The sequence below is a fragment of the Castanea sativa genome, chromosome 2 (assembly GCF_040712315.1).
Source record: "Castanea sativa cultivar Marrone di Chiusa Pesio chromosome 2, ASM4071231v1".
NCBI classification, from domain to species: Eukaryota; Viridiplantae; Streptophyta; class Magnoliopsida; order Fagales; family Fagaceae; genus Castanea; species Castanea sativa.
The window spans coordinates 26284397-26308136 of NC_134014.1; the positions used below are offsets into that span (position 1 = coordinate 26284397).

Sequence of the window (23740 nt, forward strand, 5' to 3'; positions counted from 1 at the left end):
CTATTTTGTATTTGGTTGGCATCTACCGAATTTATTTTTGGCATATGACCAATGCCATTAAATCTCTATACGTAGGAGAATAGAACTTGTGATTTAGGATATCAAAGCATCTCTAAGTTCCAAGTTTGATTTTAATTTATAAAATAAAAAATTTGAAACCGATGCAACATAATATAGAGAAGAACAAAACAAGTAATGAATTGGTCCAGATGCAAGAGATCTTCACCTTACCGTCTAATTGAATCAATACCGGTTATTTCACTTTAAAAATTAAATTATCTTAAGTTTAACAAATTTCAAGACTATAAGCAAGTAAGCAACCAAAATTCATCTTCATTATTATTTTCGCAATATTAAGAACGGCCTTGTCAAAGCACATAATGTACATATGCCAACCAAAAAAGCATAATCTACATATTGAGGATGGTCATAGTCATCAAAACCAAAGATGGAAACAAGGGCATCATAGACATTGAAACATTAAGGCAAAGAAATAAATTAGAATGAAAAAAGCTCGAACATTAACTATCATGTCAATCTAACTTGCCGTGCAAATGGCAAGCTATCCATATATTTTCTATAAACAACAGCAGTATGATTGCATGATATAAGGATGTATCAATTAACCCACTCACATGCCAAGATAAAATTTAAATGTTCAATTCTATTTCACATTAACTACTATGATCCCGCCAATGAGCTCTAGCTCAATTGGCACCTCCTTCCCTTGTAAGTGCTAGGTGGAGGGTTCAAGACCCTCGTAACTTAACAAAAAAAAAAAAAAAAAAGACTCCTGATCCCAAAATATCTTTTTGCTTATATGAAGTCCATAAGTAGAGAAAAAAAAATCTTATTAAAAGTCCTGTAAGACACAGCTTATACATATAACTAAATCTCCATCAATACCTTTTCAGATTTCAGTATCCAACCCTCAGTACCTATGTCGTAGTAATGCAACCATATGGATAGGTGGATACCATGATACAGCCTTGGCCAGTAATGATACCAACCCCAAAGAAATTTATAGAACGGGAAGCAAAAAAGGAAAAAAGGTAAAAAGATTAGGAGGATCTTACCTCTTCATCAATAAGTATCAAGCTCAGCATTGGCCTCTTAAAACTAGACCTAATTTCTCACACCTATGATGTTCACAAACCCATTACCCACATTAATTGCCCCCCACAAATTTTCACAACCCAGAATTGGTACCAAAGATCAAAGAAAAGATGGAGCAAAGAAAAGAAAGATGAAAGGAAATGGAGAGAAGGGAGAGAGGCTTACCGGCGGTGTTACGGCGGACCGGCAGTCGGTGTAGCAGCAGCTGAGAAGCGAGAGAGAGAGGGTTCTGAAAGAGGAGAAAGAGCGTTTGAAAGTGACAGATTGAGAGAGAGCGTTTGAGAGACTGAGAGTTGAGAGATTGAGAGTACTGAGAGTTGAGAGACTGAGAGTTGAGAGATTAAGAGATTGAGAGATTGAGAGTACTGAGAGTTGAGAGTTGAGAGATTGAGAGTACTGAGAGTTGAGAGATTGAGTGTTTCAGTTACGCGTTTGAAAGGTAAAGTGGGGGAAAATTGTGTGGATTTCGAGTCTTATAAACTCGATTTCTACGTGGCTAAATTCCGACAAACCTAATAACTCGAGTTTTAAAAACTCGATTTTTAATACATATTTCGAGTCTTATAAACTCGATTTCTACGTGGCTAAATTCCTCCAGGTGGAAACTTTGTCCACGTAATCGAAGAACAAACACGACAACTCGAGTTTTAAAAACTCGAGTTTTAATTAAATCTCGAGTTTCTAAAACTCGAGTTGTTAGTTTCCCACATACTTTCTAAACCCAGCCAACTAACGAAATCATTTGCACAGTAACGTTATTTGGAAAGGGTTTCCGTTTAACACACCTCAGATCTTCCTGTTTGAAAAAAAAAAAGAAAAAAGAAAAGTTAAAAGGCCAAATTGTTAATTTCCCTCCAAACGTAAAACGTAAAAATGGGGGGACAGGATGAGTGGGAAGAGGAGCAAGGGTTGACAGACGAAGATCTCCGAGCAATCGACGACGCAATCGAATCGGCTACCAAGAAACGACGCTCTGACGACTTTGTGGAATCATCAAATCCCCAAAGAAGTAGAAGTCGGCGGTTGCCAAGATCAATAGAGGCTCTCCAACGCCCAAATCCAAATCCTCTGTCTCGATGTGAAATGAGATTGTCAGTGATGAAGTTTGGGGGTCGCATTCTGTACAGCAAGACAGCCATCGATGTAGAGCACGCTGCAAACCACCTTCTTCACACCATCGCTAACTCCAAGTCCAAGAAGACTCAATTCGTTCTTGGATTCGACATTGAGTGGCGACCCACTTTTACTAGAGGTAACTGCACCGTTTTTTCTTTCAATTAATCTGTCAACTGGGATTTCTTTGTTTATTATATATAATTTTTGGACAATGAAATGATGGAGCAAATGGCTCTAGAAAGTAGAAACATTAACTTGTTCATTGCTATAATCATCTTGTTTTGTAATGCTATTTGCTGATACTTTGAAAGTCTTGGTTAAATGAGGTCTATCCTCCTTTTTTATTGGGTTGGAGGGTGAACATGAGTAGAAGTGAGTTTGCTCTATGTTATGGGATTGCAAAGGTGTATATCATGTCCTTTTTATTTATTTATTTATATGAGTTCAATTTTTCTTCATATTAAATTATACATATCTAAATATATATGAATTGATAAAAAGTCAATTCACATTAAAGAAAACAATAAATACCTATCAAGAAAGAAAGAAAAAAAAAAAAAAAACTCAATTCATAGCACCTCTTATGCCAATGTCCCAACATCTTCATATTTGAGGAGGAAGAGAGGTTGTTGCTAGAGAGGGAATTCACGAAGGAGGAAGTCATCCAAGTTCTAAGTGAGATAGAGGGGGATAAAGCCCCTGGTCTTGATGGTTTCACCATGGCCTTTTTCACAAATGTTGGAGCGTTGTGGAAAATGATGTCATGGTTCGAACAGTCTATGAATGCTTCTTTTCTCACTTTAGTTCCCAAGAAATGTAATGCTTTAAATATTAAAGACTTTCAGCCTATCAGCTTGGTGGGCAGTGTGTATAAGCTGCTATTTAAGATGTTGGCTAATAGATTGAGGGTGGTGTTGGACAATCTCATCTCTAAGTTTCAAAATTCCTTTGTCAGTGGAAGGCAAATTTTAGATTCAGTGCTCATTGCTAATGAATGCTTGAATAGTAGGTTGAAGAGTCATTTATTGGGCGTGATTTGTAAGCTTGACATTGAAAAAGCATATGTTCATGTGAACTGGGATGTCTTGTTTTATCAGTTGGGTAGGATGGGTTTTGGGGTGAAACGGAAGGGGTGGATTAAGGCTTGTGTCACTCTGCCTGTTTTTCAAATGGATTACTTGAAGGTCTTTTTGGAAGCTCACGAGGATTGAGACAGGTGACCCTTTATCCCCTCTTATTTTTCTTTTGATTATGGAGGTCTTAAGCAGGATTCTGAGGAAGACAAAGTAGAATGGTCTTATTCGGGGTTTTCATGTGGGACCAGTGAATTTTGTTAGTGTGCGTATCTCCCATTTGTTGTTTGTGGATGACGCTATTTTATTTTGTGATGTTTCTAGGGAGTAGTTGCTTTCCATAAGGTTGGCTTTTTTTTTGTTTTTAAACTTTTATGGGTTTGAAGGTTAATGTGGGGAAAAGTGAGATTGTCCATGTTGGGGAGGTGAATAATCTAGACTCTTTGGATAATATCCTTCATTGTAAATGGGTAGTTTGCCTATGTAATATTTGGGGTTGTCATTGGGAACTTCGTTTAAGACAACCTCTATTTGGAACCCTATTTTGGAGAAGATGGAGAAGAAATTATCAAGGTGGAAGTGTCTCTATTTATCAAAGGGTTATAGACTCATGTTATTTAAGAGTACTCTCTCAAGTCTCCAAAATTACTTTTTATCGTTGTTTACCATTCCTAAGTTGTGGCTGCTAGATTGGAGAGTATCAGAGGAACTTTTTATCAGGGTCTTTAGAGGGGTACTTCAAATACCCTTTGGTGGCTTGGGAAAAAGGTTTGCTTACCTATTGAGATGGGTGGTTTGGGGATAAGAAATGTGGTGTCTTTTAATCAAGCTTTATTAGGAAAATGGTTGTGGAGGTATGTACATGAAGTTACTCATATTTGGCGGAGAGTTATCTCCACTAAATATGGAGAGGGTCAAGGGGGGTGGAGTACTAAAGTATGTAGGAGGGCTCATGGATGTGGTTTATGGTGAAGTAGTCATAAAGGGTGGTAGAGCTTTTCTAAGCATTTGTTTTTTGTAGTGGATGATGGTACTTGTATCCTCTTTTGGCATGATAGGTGGGTTTGGGATAATACCCTTAAAATTCTCTTTCCTGAGCTATATGATTGTTTAGATAACAAGGAAACTTGTATTTATGAGGTTTTGTGTCTTCAGGAGGAGGGTGGAAATGTTAGAGTTTGGGACTTGAGATTTTATAGGGATTTTCAAGATTGGGAGCTAGATGTAGTTTATTCTCTACTTGATTTTATCCAAGCTTGTATTCCTCGAGGTGTAGGGAGTGATACTCTATGTTGGTGCCTCAAAGGTAATGATAAGTTTGACACCATGAGATCCAGGATATTCCTAATTCTTTGTTCCCTTGGCAGGGTATTTGGAATACAAAGGTTCCTAAAAGAGTGGTTTTCCTTTTGTGGACATCAACTCATGGTCAGATTCTTACTTTGGATAATCTCATGCTTAGGGGTTGCTCTTTGGCAAATCGGTGTTGTGTGTGCCATTGTAATGGAGAATCTGTGGACCATCTATTTCTTCATTGTCCTATGGTACACTCTTTATGGGTGTTTATGCTTTAGGTTTTTGGTATCCAATGGGTCATGCCAGGCTTTGTGGTAGGGTTGTTATTTTGTTGGAATCACTGGCTTGAGAATCATACTTTAGATACTTGGAATTTGATTCCAAGCTATTTGACGTGGATTGTATGGATGGAACGAAATCGTCGTTCCTTTGAGGACACTAAGAAGACATTAGTAGAGTTAAAAGATCTATGCTAGTGTAGTTTTTTTGATTGGTCTCAGTGTTAGGGTTTTACGGATTGTTCCTCTCTTTAAGAGTTTATGTCTTCTCTTAGAATAGCCACTTGATTTCTTTTTCTTTGTTGTCTGTTTTTGTTTTCCTGTGTTCATCATCATGAACACCTTGTATTTTTTCCTTTCATTTTTTCATCAATAATACTACTCTTATTACCTAAATACCAATCAAAAAAAGAATACTTTGAATTTACATTGGGAGACTGGAAAAATAAGGACTAACGAATTGGTACTGAAACAGTTAGCTGACTACCTTCTATTTGACTGCTTGGTGGTCTATTACCTTTTCTAACAGTTTGAATGAATTTTCCTCCAATAGGGATTATGCCAAAACCACTAAAAAGGACTCTTGAGGACAAATTAGGGTTTGTCTAATGTTTAGTTGTGGTGGGTTTAGGGTTAGGAAAGAAGAAAAATAAGAGAGAAGTTAGGGCTGTTTAGGGGTTGTGTAAACAGTATCCGCGAACAGTAACCTTAGAAAGAAAGAAGAGAAAATAAAGAGAAGAGAGAAGGAGAAAGAAACAACAAAGGCCAATAGTCCTATTGCTCAAAACACTCAATTTTATTAATCAACTCCTTTTACTCCTTGAATACATTAAGCACAAAATATATAGACTCTTACTTGTTCTAGTAGTACTAGGATTCTTACTAGTATTAGGACTACTATTCAAACGTAATAAATTAAATTAAAGCCTATGCATAAAGACCCATAATTGAATAAGACTAATTAATGAAACCCATGGTCCATAACTATGGCCCATACCCAACAATTGTAAAATTACTAAAATAGCCTTGACTCAAGAATAACCAAATAAAGTATAAAAACTTAATTAACTACCATGGACACTTATTCTTGGGCTTTGCCTTAGCCTTAGGCTTCCAAAGAGAATATCCTTTCTTTAACCATGTTATTATTCTGCCATCAACTCTATCCACAGTTCCTAGGAAATGGCAGCAGATGAGGCTGAGCCTTATGAATTAATCTCTGCTGTGCTTTATGACTGTGCAGATATTTTAAAAGAAAGTACCAGCTGAATTCTTAATGTTTGTTTTGGAATTTGAATACACATATGATTCAGCAATCAACTCTATCCACAATTCCCAGGAAATGGCAACAGATGAGGCAGAGCCTTATGAATTAATCTCTGCTGTGCTTTATGACTCTGCAGATATTTTAAAAGAAAGTACCAGCAAAATTCTTAATGTTTGTTTTGGAATTTGAATACATATTTGCAACACTCGCTTTAACACCTAGTCAACAGAAATTAAGACATCATGGGATATCCAATTGACATGCTGCTGTGTGGATACGAACCCAACTTTATGTTAGATTCAATCCAATTAAATAAGTGAGGGTATATTGCTCCTTTTTTTGGGTTTTTGGGGGGGAGGATGTTCTGTCATCTGTATCAAAAAGCTTTGTGAACATAGAAATTTGTTGCTTGGACATTGAAAGAAACCTTAACTCTGCAGGTGTTTCACCTGGGAAGGCTGCGGTTATGCAGATATGTGGGGACACTAGTCATTGCCATGTAATGCATATTTTTCATTCTGGAATTCCTAAAAGTTTGCAACTTCTTCTTGAGGACCCTACACTTTTGAAGGTTTCTAAGTTCTAACACATCTGCTCTTAGTTTTTTTTCTCTTCTTTTTTTTTGAAAATAAAAAGCTCTCCATTTGCTATGTGAATATATATAGTAGGATAATATGTTTTAGACATGCACAGGTTGGAGCTGGCATTGCCAATGATGCTGTCAAGGTTTTTAAAGATTATAATGTATCCATCAAAGCTGTGGAGGATCTTTCTTATCTTGCTAACCAAAAGCTTGGTGGAGGTCCCCACCAATGGGGTCTTGGATCCCTAACCAAGAAGCTTATATCAAAAGAGGTTATCTATCTGGGTTTCTCTGAGAATTGATTTCTGTATTATCTGCAACTCTTCATTGCTTATACTTATTATGCTGTCAGTGTTTTTTTATTTTTTAGAGCATCATGAAGGATTTTTAGTTATAGTTCATGCAAAATTCCACTTGCAGTTCATTCTCCACTAGGTGTCTCGTGTCTAACTGTTTATAGGTGGCAATTTTCCACTTGGAATTGAGTATTTGCTAGTTGCAATGCAGTGGTTCATTACAAACTTACAGCTAGCACTGTGCTGACATCGGTAGCCATTTATTAGGAATTTTGAAATGAACATGCAAGTAATTTTATTTGTATATTGTAGGATCTTTTTCGAACTTCATCTACAAGGCACTTAATTAGGCTAAAGTGCAAACTACACCTAAAATGTTTGGGGGCTTTGGATTTTTACACCCCTAAAGTTTCAGGATTTGGATTTTACCTCCTAAAATTATATTCCGTTTGCATTAGTAGGCTTTACGTCCATATTTTTTGTTTAGTACCCATATAAGCTTGCTACCCGTGTTTAGTTAATCCTATAAAATGATGCCACGTCATTTTTATTATGCCACACCATTCTCGTTATGCTGCATGGAATTATTTTATTGGACGAACAAAACTCGCGGTCCAAACATATGTGGCACTTAATGAAAATTATGGACAGAGGGTTGCTGATGCAAACAAAATATAACCCGCAGGAGGGGGAGACCTACTAGTGTCTCTTTTGGTTCTTTGGTCATTTAGAGTTGTATATTCCCATTCTGCCTGGTTCAGGTATCATAAGTCATATTGTTTTGATTTTTTCAGGAATTTTCAAAACTAGAGAAGGGGATTTTCCTACAAAAGATATAAAGGGCTTAGCTTTAAATGGGATGCTTGTGTAATTCCTTTGAGCCCCATATACACCGTCACCTCTTTTGTGACTGCTAAAGATATTTGGGATTACATAAGTAATCTTTATTATCAGCACGATTCTCCTCCTTTCTATCAGTTGCAACATGAAGAACATGCCTTAGCTTATGGGTAAAATAAAGAAATAAGTGTGCTATACTATTTATTACCGAAGGCTTAGGCTTCTATGGGACCAGCTGATGAGCATGAGGGACCCTTGCCTTTTATGGGTAAAATCCAAAATTTGAAACTTTAAGATCCAGAGACCCCCAAAATTTAGTGGTGTTGTTTGCACTTTAGCCCACTTAATTATAATCTAGGAAGCATGGATACGTTTTTTTTTTTTGCTGAAAGGAAGCATGGATACTTCAAAATAACTCTTGTACCTATATTAGATACGTATCAGATACATATATGGCAGAAGATGTATCAAATTTTTATCCATAAATGACAAAATTATTATTATTATTTTGGATATGTTGGGATATGGTATGAATACATTTGATTTAGGGGATAAAAGTGGATTTTTCTTTAGAAAACAAGGGATTAAAGGTAAAGATGTAAACTACAAGAATGATATGGGGTAGCAATATATCCGCAACTTGGGCTCCTATAGAATCACGGGGTAGCAATAACTCTACTTTCCACCTTTCTTGAACAAGGTGGCAATCCACTTCTATATCCTTAGTCCTCTCATTAAATGCAAGATTTGAAGCAATATGGATTACTGCCTGATTGTCACAATACATAGTTAAAGGTAACTACACATTAAACTATAATTCCTTAAGTAGGTGTTTAATCCACATAAGTTCACATGACGTATGGGTCATGGTTCTATACTATATTTAGCTTCTGCACTAGAGAGGGACACCACTTTGTTTCTTAATTTTCCAAGTAACCAGGTCCCCCCTGAAAAGGTGCAGTATCAGTTGTTAATCTTCTATCTGGGGGTGATCCTGCCTAATTTGAGTCTGTAAACGCTTCTAACTGTAAATGATCATTAGCCTTGTACAGAGGTCCATGACCAGGGTGTGCTTTTAGATACTTTACAATTTGAAGAACTACCTCTCAATGTGGTTGATGAGGAGCAGTAATATATTGACACAACACTCACTACAGTAATAATGAAATAGTTCAACTTGCAAACTAAACGACACTATCTCTCTAGATTAGATAACTCTTCCCCGTGATCCAGTGGAATTTAACACTTGCATTGTATGAGTCTCTACAAGTTTAGAGCCTATTAGTTCGTTCCCCCTCCCCCTCACCCCCAGAAGAAAAAAAAAAAAAAAATCCAACACGTATTTCCTCTACGACAAACCAATTCGCTCTCGCCTTATCTCAATCCACAAGAAATTACTTAGCTTTCCCATATCCTTAGTTTGAAATGAACTTTGTAGGAATTCGTTAACTCTACAATTTCCTTATAATCATCAACGGGGATAATTATATCATCAACAGAGTCTAAAAATAAGACCATTTCTCTCTTTGAAGTGGAGGAGAAGACAAATGATTAGATTGGTAGCAAGAAACTTGGGTGGTCGCTAACTTTTTAAGGCCATAGATAGCTTTATATAATCTGCACACCTTACCCAACTCCCCTTGAACAACAAACTTGGGTGGTTTCTCCATGTAAACTTCCTCATGCAAACAACCATGTAAGAAAGCATTTTTGACATGCAACTAAAACAACCAACGAAGATTAATGGTCTAGGATATTAAAATCCAAACTGAAGAAAGTTCGGCAATAGGGGAAAAAGTTTCTGAGTAATCCACCCTATAAGTTTGAATATGCTGCTTTGCAATTAGGCATGCCTTCAGGCACTTAACCAAACCATTTGTTTTACAGCAAAAAAAAAATTGAACCATTTGGTAAATATTTAACATTGTATACCCAACAAAAACCAACACTATACTTTCTTGAAGGAAGAGCAACCAAGTACCATTTTGAAGAAGCGTTGCCATCTCATCTTCCATAATCGTCCAACTAGGAATAGACAAGGTCTCCTTCATAGACTTGGGAATGACCATATAAGACACAGACGAGGTAAAGACATGAAATGAGGGAGATAAATGTGGATAGGAAACATAGTGGGAAATAGGGTGAGAGGTGCAAGTATGCTTACCTTTGCTCAAAGTAATGCTAAGAGAAGAAGGATCAGAAGATGGATCAGGAGAAGGATCTCCAGTCTGGGAAGGAGGCTCAATGGTAGGCAATCGTTGACTATGATATACCTATAAAGGTTTTGCAAGAATTGGGACAGGAGGGGAACAAGTAGGACTAGAACAGGGAGAGACTGGTGGCAGGAAAGGAAGGGGACTATCACCTCTAGAAGAAGAGAAAGGATAATAGGAGGTAGTTTCAAAAAAGGTGACATAAAAACTAACAAAATGACGACAAAGTTGAGGAGAATAACACTTATATCCTTTGTGTATATGAGTACCCAAGAAAAATATTTAAGAAATCAAGGGTCTAGTTTATCACCTCCATGGCCTAATATGTAAACAAGGAAAACAACACTACCACCACTAACAAAAATAGAGCCTTAGTGATGGAGGAAATTGGTGAAAGGAAAGCTGTTTTAGATAGCTAAGTTGCTTAGAGAAAAGAAAGAATGAATTAGCTCTTTAAGAGACACACTCTTGGAATAATACCTCATAGGTAGAGATTTCTTGGATTCAAATTCAACTAGTTACAATGAGGGCAACCTTGCTTATTTATAGTTATATAAGCAAGCTGCTGAGTTCATTACAAGAACCCACCATGTGGATGCCATGTGATTGGCCAAACCTAACAAACTTCTCTAACTAATTGATAGGCTATTGCACTTATCACTAACAATCTTATCAACAAACTAACTTTCTGTTACAAGTAAAGGGAACTACTTATCATACAACATAAGCACCAGTAAACAACTAGCTTTAAAAATGAACTGTATCACTTTGTTCCAAAATTTTTGGGGTTGGCAACGAAGCAAATACACCAAAAAATTTCAGGAGATAAATGATCAAGAGACATCATTTTGTTATGGGTATGAGCACAGGAAGACCGATAAATTATGCCATGGTCAAGAAGGAATTAAAATAAAACTCCTTTAAAACAAGGAATTGAAATAAAACAATATGAAAATATTCATGAGCATTATCAGATTGAAAAACATGAATGGAAGAATGTAAGCATCAAATTGAGTCTTTATTTCGATATAAAATGATTTAAGAATTGAATACAAATTTGACCTTTCCTTCATATGGCAAAAGGTGACTTCAAAGAAATTAACAACAACCATGACATAATATTGAAACCAAATATGAGGGGACTTTTATAGGACCCCAAATGTTTGAATGAACTAGGTGAAAAGGAATATTGGCTTAACTCTCATGTCTAGACACAAAAGGCAATCAATGGTGTTTACTCAATTTATAAGCTTCTCACTTTAACGACTCAATTGCATGACATGATGTCATTAGGCTGCAGGGATCTGTTTCTCCCCAAAGCACACAACAGTAGGGAAAACGCATCTTCACATTGAAGGGAGGCCTAATGAAACGGAGTCCTCATCTCACGAGTCCTACATCGCCCGGGGAAGCATGTGGTAATGTGCTTAAAAGGGGTGGCCTCCCTTTAATGTGAAGATGTGTTTTCCTCACTATTTTGTGCTTTAGGAGAAACAAATCTTTGCCGCCTAACAAAGTTAAAGAGGACAATATCATCATAGTTGGGGTGGGGTCATGACAGAGGGATTACCAAGACGACAATGATGTTGAAAATGTGATACTAATGATGAAAGGGCCACTGAATGAGATGAATCGTGAAAATCTAGATAGTATAGACCGTTGGACTTATGTTTTCTTTTGGGAGGTAAGAATATTGCAACAATTAAGAGCTTCTTACGAACATATAACACTAAAGATAAGGAAAGAGTAGGGGTAATGTGAGTAGTGCCCAAACTAGAAACAATAGTGGTTGAGACATCTGCCAATGTAGGAAAGGGAAGAGTTGAGGGTGTCCAAGTTAGAAAGCAGTCCTGGATTACCAATCATATGATCAATCACTCCTAAGTTAATGATGTAGGGTTCTTGAGTGGTGAGACAAGCAAAGGCAGTACCTATCTAAGCTAGAGTAGCAGTAGAAGAGGGTGCAGGAGACTGAGACTGTAGGGACACAAGGTGAGAGGACTCTTCCTCAAGAAAAACACTACTCTATTAGTGGAAAATGGTGGTGGAAAGGGGTTGTGAATCAATGTCCTCTTCCTGAAAAATGATCTTCTTATGATGACCACGTCCTCTACAACAACCTCCTCCCCAACCTTAGCCCCCATGACCACCATGGCCACTCCCCATAGAGGTGACAAAAGCAGATTTATCACTGGAGGGTAATGTAACAGTACTAGAATCAGATAACGAGGTCTGTCTAAGTCTACCAAAAGCTTCACTCAAAGAAGGGAAGTCTTTCCTATCTAAAATTTGTTCTTATCAAGGGTTGTGGAGAAGGCAAGTGACATGCATACACAATCTCTCCCTTTCTACATGGTTTTTACATCAAAGATGGGTTGGTAAAGATGAAGTTCTTCACATAGACCCTTAAATTTTCCATAATAGTCTTCCAAAGACAAATGATTGAGAGCAAGGGTGAAACAAGTTTGATAAAGGTCATAAATTTTCATAAGATTGTTAACACCAGAGTACAACTCCTTGGTATGTTCCCAAACAAGTTTGACAATTGGTAAGAAAACTAGACTCTAACTGATCTTAGACTCCATGCTATTCCACAAGCAACTCCTAATTTGGGCATCTTCAGCTTTCCAATCAGCATATTTAGAGCCTGTGGACCGGGGGGGGGGGGGGGGTGTCATCCGTGTAATGATATTGTTTTCTTCCCAAGAGAAAGACCTCAACATCAGGCCATTGTGCATAATTGCCCCCATTAACACAAATGGAAGTAATGGAAAACATATTGGGAGCAACAAAAAATTTGGTTGGATACCCATAGCACCACGCAAATACGTATCAGGAATTAAATGGAATCAACTACTATCACTACTGTTTAACACCCAAACCACTGACTGGTCTCCAATACTATCCAACCACAAAACTCCAAACACACAAGGCAGAAGCATGAACCACACAAGCATTGGATTGCGCATACAATAACCTGTATCACATTGCTACAAGCCTACAACTATAGAGCCATAGAACTAGAGGACTTACTAAAGTTTGAGAGGCACAAAATACCTGATTGGCACAAAAGAAGGTTCCCATGGGTCACTGGTAGTCAGCGGTGCTTCCAAGTGAAATCTTGAGAGCTATGGTGAAGTTTCTAGCCTATACAGATATGGGTTGTTGGGTTGCAAAATACTGAGATTTGGTTATGTTGACTTGACCCATCAACTCAACTGGGTTGTGGCGAAATAAGTATAGGTTTCAGAATGGCTATAGGAGCCTCGTTGGAGTCATAATGGCATAGATGACACAATGGTGCTCTCTTAATGGTGATGGGAGCCTTGTTGGAGTTTTGAAGGTTTTTTTTTTTGGAGTGACTGTGGTCAGCAAAGTCAAGGGTTGCTATTACCATACTCACCGGGGATTAGGAATGGTGGAGTCAACAACAGATGTTAGTGGCTGTGGCAGTAGGCGTCTTTGTGCTCTCATATCATGTTAGTCTTGGTAAGTGCGTTTAGGATTCATTAATATACCCTAACACATACTTAGTATTTATACTGATAGCTTTAGTACATTATTATAGATTTACCCTTAACAATTAAATACCACTCAACTTTTACAAATTTTATTTAGTTCTAAAATTGTGCTCTAAGACGGCATGGATGATACATATATACTGCTTCTGAATGGACGATTAATGATAAGTAGTATGCTTTTACAATTCACCTCATAGAATATTCTTCAATCTTTCCTTCTTCAATATCTTATCTTCTATCTCTCTCTTGTTAGTCCTAACCTAACCCATGGTTTCCTTAGTTGAAAAATTGTATGGACACTTTGAGACTGCCATAAACTGGCCAACACCACTTATTGAAATTTGACTGGTTAATAATATATAAATCCCTTCAAGATTCTTTGGATTGGATCTTGTTCAAGGTTTTGAAATATATGGTGCGGACAACAAATTTGACCAGTTAATACAAACTGATTTTGTTGGACCTGATTGATCGTGGTTGTTGTTAATTGACACAGATTGGTGCTATTAGAGATTTGATTGCTAAATGAATGTTATTTCCATATATGATGTAATTACATAATGATATAATGTAGGGACTCTATTTAAGGGTGCAAATTTCACTATTATAGGCAGTTGATCATGGATTAATGAAATTTGGATCAAAAGTTTTCTTCCAGTGCTTGATGTTAATACCAAGCAAGCTCAAGTGTTGATTCTTGGGTTCCTATCCTTATCCCAAGCTTGGAATTGGTTTTAAGAAACCCTAGGTGCTGTTTTCTAGGTTCTGTTTTTGTCACTTGGTGCTATTTTAAAGATTTTATCCCCTTTTTTTGTTCTTCCTCTCTCTCTCTCTCTCATTTTTTCCCAAACCCATGTTCCTCTTGAGACTTCATTGTCCTGCATCATAATGCAGCTTCGTAAGCCCAATAAAATTAAGCTGGGAAACTGGGAGACTAATTTTTTGTCAAAGGAGCAACTAGATTATGCTGCCACAGATGCTTTTGCTTCTTGGTATCTGTATCAGGTAATTTGTTATCATCACTTTATCATCTTTTTATAACTTTAAAGGCTCTCAAAACATTTGTGCTGCATAATAATTTTTTCCTTTGTTACATAGGTATTGGAAGGCCTTCCCAATCTAGAAGTTGCTGCTTGCCAAGGAAGTGAAAAGTTGGAAGGTGTGACGTCAGAATGACCTTTGCCGGTTATATCTGACTAATATTTTCTGTTCAGCTTATATGGACAGAATGACAATGTCAAATTAGTCTGATATCCAAAGCCGACTTTGGATATAGTAGAATGGAAGAAATGAATACACGTGGTCCACTCTCACTAATTTGCTGAGGATCCATAGCTTTATGTTGTTGTTGTATATGAGGCTTGATTTCATACTTTGATGTTATATAGAATTTTGCCTTCACTTCCTTTGAAGTGACAAAATTTTATTTGATTAAAAATGAATGGTATGTTTTAAGTGCATGATCACTTACATTGCAATATTGACTTGACAAGCAGCAGTGATTGAAAGTGAGCCTGATTTTGATACAGTGCAATTTAACCAGTTGCTTGGTTCTATTTACATAATAATTTGGAAAGTTCCATCCATGTATATTGAGAATATTTTAAAAAATAAAGTAAAATAAAATCATGCTTTTCCTCAATGCCATTGTTTAGTTTCTATTTTCTTCAATTTGTGCTGAAACAGGGAAATTGTGTTATGTTCCTACAAGTTCACAAATTCTTGACATAGGTGTGATTTTGCCTTTGCATGCGCTTCTTTTTTGCAAAAAATTGTTCTCCCCCCCAACCCCTTTTGGCTAGTTACAGGCACATCTACTACATGCTATATAAAATCTAGCTGATTATTGGGATTGGAATGGCTCAATCCCAACCATCTGCTTGAGTTTGATTTGAGCTTCAATTTGATTCTTTTTTTTTTTTTTGAGAAGTTTTTATTTTATTTTTGATCTACCTACCTAGTGATTCAATCTGGAAGTATACCGCAAGAAAAATTAATGGGTTTTTTTTCTGTTAAGATAAACTCCATTTTGGCTCTAGTAGCCTTTGTTTGAGCGATGAGGTTTTACGTGCTTGGCAGGTCTCTCTTGGGGTTGGATGGAACTTCTGACAGGCCTGGGAGTATGAGTTTCTAAGCCGTCTGGATTGGCTTTTATAGTGTCATATTCGTGGCAATTGCAGGCCCCTGTTTATGTGAGAACACTCTCCTTCCAATGCCTATTTTAAGATTTGAGCTTGTGAAGATGGTCAGCTCAATCTGAAGCCACAGTCTTACCTTATTTCGTGATGATCTAGCTGAAGCTTATGTTCCTGCTTTAACCTCTTCTACGCTTGGGATGGATCGGACTGCCTAGAACACCAGTCCAATAAAAGAAGGATGCATAATTCTCATAATCTATTAATAAATCATTGAAATAAAAACTAAATATGGCAGTTATTTTGCAAACACCAAATCTAGCCTTATGATTCTGTCATGCTCCAGTATGACTTGCAAAAGCTGAAATCAATATAAATATGGTGATACGATTTAGCATTTTGTTTGTTTTTGTTTTTAACACAAATTTTTTGGTATTGCTACTTATAACTATAACCGTATGTTCTATTCATGAAAGGATATACTATCAGGGAACTTATTAAGATCATTCGTAATTAGTTTCTTAGGAGATCTTCTAGTTCAAAGGCTTAGCAAAGAATTTATGCTTACAAAGTGCTTTCCTTTTAACACTAATCTAGTTTAATTAAGTTTCATTCAAGTATTAAAAAAAAAGAAGTAATTAGTTGTTAGTCGTGTTTGATTTGAGCCGTGTTTGCTTTGAATTAGTTTAGTGTTAGCGTGATAATCTGGGCTTTGATATGTTTCAGTTTACTTCAAACTAGTCACTAACCTGTGTGATGCATGGGGAAGTTATTGTGCATAAAGATGTAAACTATTCTTTTTCTTTTCCTCTTTGATTGTACATTAGCATTTCAGTCTTATAGTTTCCTATCCTTGATATGAAATATTAATCTTGATATGAAACATTAATTTACATAATGAAAAATAAAAATCAAACAAAAGATTAAAATAAAATGAAGAATTAAATCTATAACATCCTCAATTATCCATAAAATGTATGAAACACAAATTTAAAGAGCTACTTAATCAATATTTCAAATAAATTGAAAGACAACTTTAAAGTGTTTTTTTTTTTTTCTTCCTTTATGCTTCGTAGTAGTCACTGAACACCCTTTTGTTTTCCTTTAGTACAGATGTTGGTGTGAGTTGTGCATTGCTTTGAACATCAACTTTTTGAAATTTTGTAGAATCACCCCCTTGTTCACTTGATAAGGTGCTGCTAGATTCATTTGAAGCATCACTGATGTAAGCCTAGCAAAAGAATATGTTGAGGAATGTCTTACAACATATACAAGTTGAATAACATATTTGTAATTTTGCTATATTAAAGAATACATATTTCTATCATTTTATCAAGCTGAATTGCTTTGTCACTTTCTTCAAAAGATTCAAAAAAATTTTTGACGGTGTAGAATTCTCATCCATACTTGAGATTATAGTCATTTAGTTGTATTTGGAAAACAAATTTTTTTCCATTCAGATTTTCTATTTCTACAGGAAGGACAACTTCTTTGGACACCTAACAAAAGTAATATTTTTCAAATCGTACAATCAAGTAAAGTTTAGTAAATATTAAACACTAATTTTTATCTTCCATATTCTCACCTCTAAACATTTGTTCAAAAGGTCTTTCATTGATATATTTAGTAATTTTTCTGCTTTTGAATCAAATAAAATGAATATGGCCATTTTTGAGTTATCTTCAACCTTTAATTGAATTCTGTACCTGATAAGAGAAATGACATATGTAATGTTGATATCATATAAGTTGTTGTGCATTTTAATATAAAAGTAAACATTTCTATTTAGTGTACCTTGGGATTGGGAAGCATGCCTTTTTGTTGTAATTGTCGCAACATAAAAATTCATCTCTTGATTTTACCTTTTCACGATATATTTTGCAAGCGATAAAGTACCAAATAGAATTATCTATCTCAATGTTTATAATCTTTCCAGGGATGAAACCAAAATTTGAAGTTGGGGGGGGGGGGGCCAAAGTATAAACCCAAAAAAGTTTATAAGAATCAAAACTAACATCTACTAAAGCTTTGTTAAATTTCATCACGTTTATTAACATTATAATCTCATATTTTCACAATTTGGATTGAATACTAATTTAATCAGTGGTATTTTTTGGAATTTTGTTTGAAAGTTTTCACGAATTGGGACATTAACACTAGAGGCAATGCTGCATCATCAACTTCAAATTATTTGTGATTTTTTCTCTTTAAAAAAATCAAATATTATAGATAATTTTCCCATCATCAACAATTCAAGTAAAAGTTTTGTTATTTCCATATTATATAGCTCTATCGTTTCAAAATTTAGTCCAAAAAATAAACCAAACAAACATACCCCACAACCACAAGCTACAACAACATTAATGTTAATAAAATATTTTAAAAAAATAGTTAATAATTCATAAAAATAAACCTACAAACAAGCATTACTATTCACTGCACACATTTGATCATAGTTCCCACGAGCTTCATATTTTTAGATCAATATGCAATGGGCAAAAGGATGTTGCAGTTTTCTTTTTAGTTTTCATGGGTTAAAATGTAAAGATTTTGAAGGAAGAAGGCCAAAAATATATTTTTTAGGGGAAATTTTTGTATATAGTGCTATATATATATTTTTCAAATGGGGGGGGGGGGGGGGGGGGGATGGCCCCCCTCTGCCCTAACATGGGTCCGTCTTTGAATCTTTCCCTAAAAGGTGAAGACAGTTTCCTAGAAATTGAATTTTAATTAATAAATAACAATTAATTCATAATTTTGTAATTAAATTTTGTAAAAGCAGGTCTATAGTACATAAAGCAATGTTATAGACATAGTGTTATTGTTCAAGGTTTTCTTTTTCCTTACCTCATTATAAGAGTCCCACATAATTTTTGTTATTTTACTTATGGTTCTTCTGTTGATGTTCATCTCTTCTTGAATTGTCACTTGTGGTTTGAATTTTTTTGGCATTTGTACTATTAATAGGTAAAATTTAGAGAAAATTCAATTAAATTCTATGAATAAAATCCAATTTTGCACCATGTGTCACAAATTATTTATTTTTAGAAAGAGTTTTATTTCTTAATTTTGGAGTCAAATGTGGGACCACATCATAAATATCTATCAAAGTGATTTATTGCATACAAAAACCAAATAGTCTAGAATTAATGAGCATAAAATTTTTTATGAAAAAAAAGAGGATAATTTACATTTTCTACCTAATAATATTATTACAAGAGTGTCTAAAGAGTTAAAAAAAATAATTATGGTTAGTAATATTTAAATTATATGTGTAGGAATTATACTATACATCTTAATGTATATCTTTTAAATATAACCATGCACATGCATGGGGTTACAAGCTAGTATTACATAAAGATATTAGACATAGTATTACATAAAAATGTGAATTCAAAACAAAGCACTTATTGATCTTTGAAATTAGCAGTCTCAGGAATTTCCAAATCAATATAAACTCTTGTTTCACTTGTTGACAATAAGTTATAGTCTCCTGCCATGTATGGGAAAGCTATTAATTATGCAAAAAATATATATATATATATATATATATATATATATAACAATGATTGAAAAATTTAAGCTATCACTTATGTGAGGCTACTAAAGCATGCTTCTTATAATATTTTAATATAAAAAATCTCTATTTGGTGAAATTCACTTGCCGTAGCATTGCAGTATGTTTACTTTATTCCTTTAATTGCAAATATACCCAATTGTCACCTTTTAAAAAAACATGAAAAAAGCCACCGCTTTCCCTTGGTGCGGTGGTCATTCTGCAAGTATAAATGCTTGTGGGGTGTTGGGGGCAAGGGCCATGGTTTAAGTTTTCAGGAGGAAGCTTCACACACATATACACTTAGATTGGGCTAGAGTAGAAATTTTATCTTCTATTAAAAAAAAACATGAAAAATGAATGTGTCACTTCTAAAATATGATTTTAGAGAATCAACATGGTGACATGAATATACACATTTGTATGATTTAGAGGACAAATGATATGACACTCATTACAAAAACATTCCCAACTGCCATATATGCAAAAGAAGAGGCACTCAAAAAAATAAAAGAACTAAAAAAAGCCCAGTGGAGCTCAAAAGAGTACAATACTACAATTCAAATAAATCTCATCAAGAACAAAATATACCCATATCATTTTGTAATTGGATACACATGCTTTAAAGTAAAAAAGTCACATGCTTCTTAATGCTCCCAAATTTTACATAGGCACAATCCTAGAAACAGATATAGAATATAAAATAATGTTAGAATATAGAATAATGTTTGAGACCAACCAATTAAATTGCAGAAGATTGAAAAGGTAACACAAAAATTAGACTATATTAGTTTAGCAATTCAATGAAATTCTTTAAGAATCCTATATTATCCTTGATACTCAGGGACCATTGATTGGAATTGAGCACACGCATGTTCAAAAATTCAGTCCTACTACCGAAACTGAAAATCAAATTGAATTTCATGTTTCAAGTTGAGGAACTAACTTGCCTAATAACACAGTAATTTAGACCAAACAACAGTAACTTCAACACATACCATTAGTCTTAGCTCCCCCCAGAAAGTCAGACTTTAACATGAGAATCCAAGGAACATACCCACAAAATTTGTCAGTCTGAGATTTTTTTTTTAAAATGTTTTTTATTATTTATTTTTTTAGTGGAAAGTATTGGTCTGAGTAAAACAGGGGCTTCTTTCATGTTTTTTTTTTTCATCATTATTTGTAAAAATCGAGCTGTAATGATAAATAGCTACCGCATGCAACGGAAAAAAAAAAAAAAAAAAAAAAACTGAGAGGTGCACAATGGCAGCAAAGAAAAAAATTGATTCTCTTGCTTGATACATACATAAAGAATGACTTAAATAAGAATAATTCTAGACAGAATATTAAAGCTTGAATAAGGGCTAAAAAAATATAAAATAGACCCAACAGAATAAGTGGAATTATAGGAATAAAGTTGATTAAGGAGAGAATATTGCATCATCTTGGATTCCTACCTGTATAGATTATTGAATTTGAAAGTTTATAAAAATTAAAATTTTCATTTAGATACTTCATAGAATAAATGCTATTTTGCAAATGTAACATAACAAAATTGAACCCAAACAAAACAAAGCAACATAACAAAGATACAAAAAAGTAATTAGCTTGTCTTCAATTATCTTATAGGTAACATCTAATTTAACAAAATGGTAAGCAAATACAAAGTGGCTAAATCAATTTGGAGGAGACAAACACAAATATAAATTGGTGGTAATAGTACCATCTTCATTGACGGTTGTTTTTGCCAAGATATTCACTAATGGACTTCTACTTTCATCATTAGTTTTATATTTTCTATGTCAAATACTCCTTTCAAATGGCTCTTCATCTCTTGTTCTTGATTGGCCTAGGTTACATATCAATTATGAGTGACGCATTATCAGAAGAAGAAATTTTAATTTTTTAAAGAAAAATATTTTTTTTAATATCTTAATATCGTACTCCTTTTGTTTCTCTTTTGTGATAAAATTAATCTTCATCTCAATCTTGCATAAAAAGCAGACTCCATGCTTAGGGAATAAACTAGAAGCAAAACATTCATGAAAATTTAATTCATAAATAAAATTATAGGAAAAATATATATTACAAATTAACATTTATATGTTATAGAAAGGGGAAAAAATAGAAGAACAATATAGCATTCACGTACTAGCTTCAGAATAAAAAAAACATAAAAACATGATTCTTTGATAAAATACAAATTGTACATAGAAGTAATAAAAACAATGGAAATCTTGAGATGAAACAATTAAACCAATCATAAAACCAAGATTGAGATTGTTGAGTTAAAATAACTTGACCCTAGTTAATTAATTCAATTGCCCAAGTTGATTAAGTAGGTTCAATTGCATGCAAATCGTGCAGGTACCAACAAATCGCCAATTAAAGTAAATGCAGTGGAAATTAAATTGACACGGTGATTTTTTGACAAATGAGAAAAACCTCTCACAAGGCAAAAACTTCATCGTGTGATTTTAAGATTACCACTCCTAAGAATCCACTAATTTATAATCAAGCGGTTTCAAGTATTAGGAATCTTACCAACTACCTTGGCCTATCTCGAAGTACCAACCTATAATTGAACCTTCGCTCTAATAAGTAATTAAACTTGATCTTATAGTAGTCTTCTTTCCCTTGATGCACAAATCTCCAATTTGTGGCTAACATTTTGCACGAATCTCAGTACATGACTAACTCCAGCAACTTGAACGATGTTGTTGGTTGCAAAGTTCTCCACTTCATCAACAATGAAGATCAGGAAGTACTTGGTTACAAAACTCTATGGAGTACATACGCAATAGCTTTTCACAAAGAAACTAAGTCTCTAGGTCTCTACATCTGTGTGTTGACAGCGTTTAAAATAAGCCTTATATATGTTTAGGGGTTGTGAGAAAAGAAATCCTAAACAAATACAAAAGCCTGGGCCAAAATTCAGATCTAGAAAATTGAAAATCGTAGTTCTCGATAGATCGAGCTGCTGTTGAGCTATCTATCAAGCTTCACATTAAGTCTTGATAGCAGGCATTTGTCGAGCTATCTGTCGAGACTTAATGAACAGCTTTTCTCCATTTGTTTCTTAGACCAATCCTCATAACTTTAAATACGAACACTTGATATGTTTTGAAAAACATATTTCTTGATGTATTAAACCCATCTTAGATCTACCCAATTACAAGTAAAATGCATTTTGTCAAATGATTAGCCAAGTACATAAAATATGACCCTAACAATCTCCCTCTTTGGCAATCCATGACAAAACCACAAGCATAATTATGAGAGAAGTATAAAGCAGCAACTCCATAACTAATACAAAAAGCCAAAAGTACATAAGCCTAACTAATACAATGAGCTCTTGAAAAACTTTGCAAGAAAAGAGATTATGGGATGATAGACTTGCAACCTGTCTTATTTGAAACACTTAAACAAGATTCATCAAGCATCAAGTGTGAAACATTGACAAGTTATATAAGAAGAAACATGTGTATAAAGAGAAAAGAAACGACACATGTTAGACAAGGGTGAAGAAACATACATAACTACATCAATGTATGAGTAAAAAGGTCACAAGACCAAGGTACATGAAGTGAGATAAGAAACAACAAAACCTTACTGCATCCCTTAAAACACACTCTCCCCCTAACTAGTCTATCCTTATGCTAGCTATCCAAAAAAAAAAAAGACTACTCTCATATACAAAACTACTCCCCCTTTTTGTCACGAGTGACAAAGGGTGAATCACTGATCGGCCGTCATCTCATCATCAATCTCAGAGCAAGAAGCATTATCATCATCATCTCCACCGTCTAAAGAAGACTTAGCTGGCTCGAGTGAGGGAGAAGGAGCAAAACCACCAACGCGAGACTGGCAGCGAGTGATGTGACCAATCCTGGTGTTTATTAGACACATCTCATTAGAAAGATGGTCAAGATGACTACCAAAATCAGCACATATGAGTTGAAGCTGATCCATGATGGTAATGAGAGAGACCTCAGCTCCAAAAGAAGAAGAGAGAGGAGCAGATGAGGAAGAGGGTCTAGAGGCAGGAGTAGCATCTGCCAAAGTAAACTCCACACAAGGTCACTTAGTAGCCAGTTGTGCATCACTCCTCTAAATAGATTTCTTGCTGATGGCACCCATGACATAGAAAGGTGAAGAGAGAGGAATAATGATGTGCATGTGTGAAAGGATGTGTGTGATAGCTGAAGGAAAGATTAGTTATCATGTGTGGTAGTGTCTCAATAGCAATCAATCATAGATTCTATCATGTGTGAAGGAAAACCTATAGAAAGATCTTCCACGAGAGAAAGAAGAAAGCGAGCACAAGGCTCAGTGACAGTGTTATAGTGAGACTGTGAAGTGAGAACAAATGTCATCACCATATTAAGGATCCTTGGTGATGTGCATTGATAATAGCTTAATTTTGCATATTTATATCATTGTTAGAAAG

General features: G+C 35.1%; 1 protein-coding gene across 1 annotated transcript; it reads left to right on the forward strand.

The window, feature by feature from the left end:
• Positions 1-1930: 1930 nt before the first annotated feature.
• Positions 1931-15141, forward strand: LOC142623135 (3'-5' exonuclease-like). The gene is made up of 5 exons (XM_075796532.1): positions 1931-2368; positions 6587-6717; positions 6840-7001; positions 14494-14604; positions 14698-15141. Exons 1-5 carry the CDS (start codon positions 1990-1992, stop codon positions 14773-14775), a joined length of 861 nt encoding a protein of 286 aa, XP_075652647.1. The 5' UTR covers positions 1931-1989; the 3' UTR covers positions 14776-15141.
• Positions 15142-23740: the final 8599 nt, after the last annotated feature.